The following is a 6000-nucleotide window of genomic DNA, read 5'->3' on the forward strand; positions in this document are numbered from 1 at the left end:
TAGTTCTCTTCCTCCCCTCAAAGCCCTACTGAGAACTCACCTCCTCCAGGTGGCCTTCCCAGACTGAGCCTCCTCATTCCTCTCCCCCTCCTCCCCTTCCCAATCCTACCCGCCTTACCTCCCTCGTTTCCCCACAACACCTGTATATATGTTTGTACATATTTATTACTCTATTTTACTTGTACATATTTATTTTATTTTGTTAATATGCTTTGTTTTGTTGTCTGTCTCCCCCTTCTAGACTGTGAACCCGCTGTTGGGTAGGGACCGTCTCTATATGTAGCCAACTTGTACTTCCCAAGTGCTTAGTACAGTGCTCTGTACACAGTAAGCGCTCAATAGATACGACTGAATTAATTAATTAATTAATTAATGTTTGTCTCCCCTTCTAGACTGTAAGCTCCTTACGAGCAGGGAATATGTCTACCAATCGTATAATTTACTCTCCCGAACACTTAGAATGGTGCTCTCCACAAAGTAAGTGCTCAAGAAATGTGATCTATTGGCCACCCAGAACGTTATTCACCGATCCATCCCCGTCCATCTCCGCCACCCACCCAATAGATCCAGCCGGTTAAGAGCCATGGAGATGCCCAGGGGAGAGATTGGTTTTACGCATGGAGACGTGAGAAGATTCTAGTTCTCTGCGGCCACCGTCTCCCCTGAAAGACCCCAACCCATCCGTGTTCTCCCCGGCCTAGACTCACTAGTCAGACTCGAGTGAGAGGGCTCTGGTCTCTGTTGTCCTTCAACAGTTCCCTCAGCTCACGGACGTCGGCCACAGGAGGATCTCCGGGAGGTGTGGGGGTCCTGGCTCTTCTTGCTTCCTGCTTGGAGCGTTTCGTGCTCTCGGTGAAGCCGGACCTTTCCGGAAAAGCACGCTGCCTCTCCTGCGGGACTCCCCTCGGTGGACGGGTCACACGTTGGGCTGAGGGGCCTCATTATGTCCTGTTCGGGACTGGCTCCCCGAGGGTATAGCACCTCTGGAGACCTTGCAGACCTTGGGTGGGGTTGCGGCCTTGCCCTACGTGACTACCCCACTGGGGACCATGTATCCCATAACACTGCCATGCGTCGCACGGGGAGAACCTCCAGAATAACTGTGGAGATGATAATGAGGTGTGCATCTTGGTTTTCTGTCAGTGACCCACTCCTGATCCCACTCGCTATCCTCCCTGCCCTCCCTACGACTACGCTCCTTCTGTCAACTGCCATCACCCTCACTTCTCCCCACCCTCCTACCCACAGTTCCAGTCACTGTTCTGCCCCATGCCCTCCACCCCTCTTGCATCTATTTATATTGTTATTATTATTATTATTATTATCATCATTATTATAGTTCTTGTTAAGCACTTATTATTTGCCAAGCACTGTTCTAAGCGCTGGGATAGATACAAGTGAATCTGGTTAGACACAGTCACTATCTCACTAGCCGTTCACACTCTTAATCCCAATTTTACAGATGAGTTAATTTAGGCACAAAGAAGAGAAGTGACTAGTCCAAGGTCACACAGCCTTAACTTCTTCGTTGCCTTGAGAATTTTGGTGGGTTTAAGGATATCCAAGTGCAGGTAGGTACAGACTTCCAGCTCTCTCTGGGGGTTATTTACACCTGACTTTCAAGGTCAAGGCTGGACATGCACATCCAATCAGCTGTAGGGAGACCATAGATTAGTGGCAAGAGCACGTGCTTGGGATTTAGAGGACATGGGTTCTAATCCCGGCTCCGCCACTGGTCTGTTGTAAGGCCTTGGGCAAGCCACTTCACTTCTATGTGCCTCAGGTATCTCATCTGTAAAACTGGGATGAAGACTCTGAGCCACACATGGGACACTCTGATTACCTTGTATTTACCCCAGGACTTAGAACAGTGCTTGGCAACATAGTAAGCAAATACCGTTATTATTCTTCATATTATTTTTATGATCCTGTTGCATAGAATCCTTCCCTGACTCACAATCTCACAGTCATGACAACCTAGCCAGTTGCTTTATCACTGAGGTATTCAATTCTCACCCTCACTGTATATCTTCAACTCCACATAGTTGCTACATGTTATGCACATCTCCTCCAAGAAGTCTTCTCCAGGTAAGCCCCCATTTCCTCTTCTCCCACCACTTTCTGCATCACCCTGATTTGCTACTTTTTCATCCGCCCAGTCCCAGAACACATACATATATATCTGTATTATATTTATTGATATTAATGTCTGTCTCCCAGTCTAGATTGTAATTTTCCTTAGGGAGGAAATGAGTATATAATATTATACTCTCCCAGGTGCTTTGTACAGAAGACCTCCCCCCCATCTCTTCTACTGGCCTGCTGTGTGATCTCGGGAAAGCCGCTTAATCTTTCTGTGCTCCAGTTTCCTCATCTGCTAAGTGTTAGTACAGTGTCTAGTATCCGGTAAGTGCTCAACAGATATCATTGATTGATCAATTATTCTGTAGTTTTCATTCAAGCATCATAGCTTTCGGGAAGCATCGTGGCCTAGTGGATAGAGCACGGGCCTCTAACTCAGAGGACCTGGCTTCTAATCTTGGCTCTACCATGTGTCTGCTGTGTGACCTTGGGAAAGTCACTTCACTTCTCTGAGCCTCAGTTGCCTTATTTGCAAAATGGGGAATAAGAGGGTGACCTCCGTGTGGGACAGAAACTGTGTCCAACCTGAATAATTTGCATATACCCCGGAGCATAGATCAGTGCTTGGTCCATAGTAATACTATTGTTATTATTCCCTGTGTTTTAACTCATATGTTTACTGGAACCTTGGTTTCTTTCATACACTGTGGGCGGAGATACAACAATCCATTATACTGTAAACTCCTCGAAGGCAAGTATTTCATTTATGCTCTCCCTCTCTCTTAGACTGTAAGCGTCAGGTAGAGCAGAGACTGTGTCCAACATAGCTATTCCAGTGCTTGGCGTACAGGAGGAGCAAAATGGGAATACATGAGTTCTCCCTTCTACTGGTACTGGGGACCCTAAAAGGGACCTGATTATCTTGTATGTACCCCAAGACTTAGTATAATGCTTGACACATAGTACGCGCATAACAAATGCCACAATTATTGTTATTATATTATCTATATCATATATTAATATATCTCTTCTTATTATAGTGTTTATAAAGTACTCTAGGTATCTTACTGATTTACGAATTGTAAAGTAAGGAAAAGTGGCAGGTTTGAGCATAGGGTGAGGGATAGAAATAAGTTAAACTGCTCTCTAGACTGAGAGGTCACTGTGGGTAGGGAAAACATTTACCAATTACGTTTTATTGTCCTCTCCCAAGCTCTGAGTACAGTGCTCTGCACACAGTAAGCACTCAATAAATACCATCGACTGATTAAATGTGGGTAGGGAACGTGTGTATCAACTTCGTTGTATTGTCAAGCCACTTAGGTCAGTGCTCTGCACACAGTAAGCACTCAGTAAATGCCATTGATTGACTAATTGAATGTGGGCAGGGAAGTTCTTTGCCAACCATGTTGTATTGTACCCTTCCAAGTGCTAGGCACAGTGTTCTGCACTGTAAATGCTCAATAGGTATCACTGATTGATTAATGTTGTCTTCTGGTTTTAGACAGGTTTAGGGATAAGGAAGAAGTCATAATTAAGTGCTGGCCTATGGGAAGCACTAGACCAGTAATGGCACATTCCCTGCCCACAAAATGCTTAGACTGATCAATCAATCAATCAATGATATTTATTTAGCGATGACTGGTTGCAGAGCACTGTTCTAAGCACTACGAAGAATACAGTAGAGCAGAGCTGCTAGGCCTGTTCCCTGCTCATAAACGTACAGTCAGAAGGGGGAAGCAGACATTAGTAAAAACAAAGGAAAGTGGAGATAGACTTAGAAGTATCTACAGCAGAGCAACCTAGAGAGGTGGCTGTTCAATGGAGTAAAACAATATACATGCCTAAGAAGAGTATCAGAAGGTCCATGATGTGTAGAGATGGTGGATGGGTTTGTCTGCCTGAGAGTTAGCTGTGAAAAGCTCATTGGAGGGGATGGGCTCTTGTGTAGAAATTGGAACGTGGAAGGATTGTGGTTTGTCAGGAGGAGCATCATGGTGGAGTGGATAAACCACGCTTCGGGGAGTCAGAAGGTCCTAATCCCGGCTCTGCTACTTGTCTGCTGTGTGACCTTGGGCAACTCACTTCACTTCTCTGGGCCTCAGTTACCTCATCTGGAAAAGGGAGGTTGAGACTGTGAGCCCCGTGTAGGACCAACCCGATTTGCCTGCATCCCCCCAGCGGTTAGTACAGTGAGTTACACATAGTAAGCGCTTAGCATATACCATAATTATTATTTGAAGAGGTGGGAGTTCTAAGATGGGGGAACAGACCGAGAGAGGGGATCGACGTGGGAGTAATGAGTGTGAGGCAGAGCTAGAAGTTTGCCCAGGTATGAATTTAAATAATATGTTGGGGAATAGAAGGTGAGGCAAATACATATGAAAGGTAAAGGAGCTATTGAATACGCATAAAAAGATAGGAAATGATTTGACTAGTTAATAATAATAATAAGAATAACAATAATGGTATTTGTTAAGCATGCACTACGTGGTAAGCACTGTACTAAGTGCTGAAGTAGATAAAAGTTTATCAGGCTCCTCATGGACCTCAGAGTCTAAGTAGGAGGGTAAATAGGAGGTAAACTGAGGGAGATGAACTACGTAATTACTTGTAGCTGAATACAGTGCTTGGTACGCATTGGGAGCTTAACAAATACCATAAAATACCCCAAAATCTGAGATTTCCCTCCAACCCAAAGATTTTCTCCTCTTCTGTGAACTATTCTCTGGATTATTATTATCGTCCCTATTTGAATCTACTTCTGCTTTTTAAATGGCCTTAGGCAGTCAGTGTCAATTCCCAGAAAGTGACCAGTGTCACTGTGAAGACAGAACTCCTGCTGCTGGGATTCTTGGAAGCCCGGGAGCTGCAGCTGGTTCACGCTGCGCTGTTCCTCCTGGTTTACCTGGCGGCCCTGAAGGGGAATTTCCTCATCGTCGCGGTCATAGTCCTCGACCGGTGCCTACATACCCCTATGCACTTCTTCCTCAGGCACCTGTCCGTCCTCGACCTCTGTCTCAACTGCCCCAAGTCCATCTACAACTCCCTGAGCAATAAGAACCCCATTTTCTTCCTAGACTGCATCGCTCAGCTTTTTCCTGTGCATCTTGTTTATGGGTTCTGAGTATTTCGTCCTCATGGTAATGTCCTACGACCGCTAGGCTGCCATCTGCCTCCCCCTGCGCCACAACGTCATCATGGACCGAGGGGCCTGTGGAAAGATGGCCGCCGCCTCATGGCTCAGCGGAGGAGTGATTGGGGTCTTGTTTTCAGCTTCATCTTTCTCCATGTCCTTCTGCAGGTCCAACGTTGTCCCACAGTTCTTCTCTGACGTCTCCACTCTGCTGAAGATCTCCTGCTCCCAGGACCAAGTTGCCACGCATGTGAACATGTCCACTGCGGTAGCGTTAGCTGTCGTCTGCTTCATGGTCATCATCGACTCGTACCTCCGCATTTTCTGGGCCTTACTGAAGATTACGGCCACTGAGTGCCAGGCCAAAGCCTTCTTCACCTGCCTGCTTCAACTCACCGTCTTCGTTGCTTTTTTCTATACCTGGACTTTCGCCTATCTCAAACCTCCCTCGGACTGCCCCTCAACGCTGGACCTACTGACATCCGTGCTCTACACTGTGGTGCCCCCCGCCCACAACCCCCTTATCTACAGTCTGAAGAATAAAGATATGAAAACTGCCCTCGGGAGGTCCTAAAGTGTACACTCTTCCAGCACCCTCTCTGGCCTAAAATGTCTGTTTCTCCGTGCCAATGATCCCAGAAGTTGTCAGAGGGATTATCCAAGGATTTGTCCGGATTTACAGCCATCCTTCGGGTCTAAAGACAGTGTTCCGACAGGGAAGGTTTTCCTATGTGTTCTGCTGTGGCTGATATGGCCCTTCTTCCTGTTCAGGATTTAGAGAC

General features: G+C 46.3%; 1 protein-coding gene across 1 annotated transcript in view; it reads left to right on the forward strand.

Moving 5' to 3' along the window:
* LOC119928844 (olfactory receptor 14A2-like) overlaps nucleotides 1-5792 on the forward strand; it is a 35397-nt gene extending 29605 nt beyond the window's left edge. Inside the window, exons 3-4 of the mRNA XM_038747360.1 lie at nucleotides 5077-5202; nucleotides 5387-5792. Of these exons, the coding sequence (XP_038603288.1) occupies nucleotides 5077-5202; nucleotides 5387-5792 (532 nt within the window). The remainder of the gene's footprint in view (nucleotides 1-5076; nucleotides 5203-5386) is intronic.
* The last annotated feature ends 208 nt before the right edge of the window (nucleotides 5793-6000 follow it).

Source organism: Tachyglossus aculeatus, chromosome 5 (assembly GCF_015852505.1).
Source record: "Tachyglossus aculeatus isolate mTacAcu1 chromosome 5, mTacAcu1.pri, whole genome shotgun sequence".
Taxonomy (NCBI): Eukaryota; Metazoa; Chordata; class Mammalia; order Monotremata; family Tachyglossidae; genus Tachyglossus; species Tachyglossus aculeatus.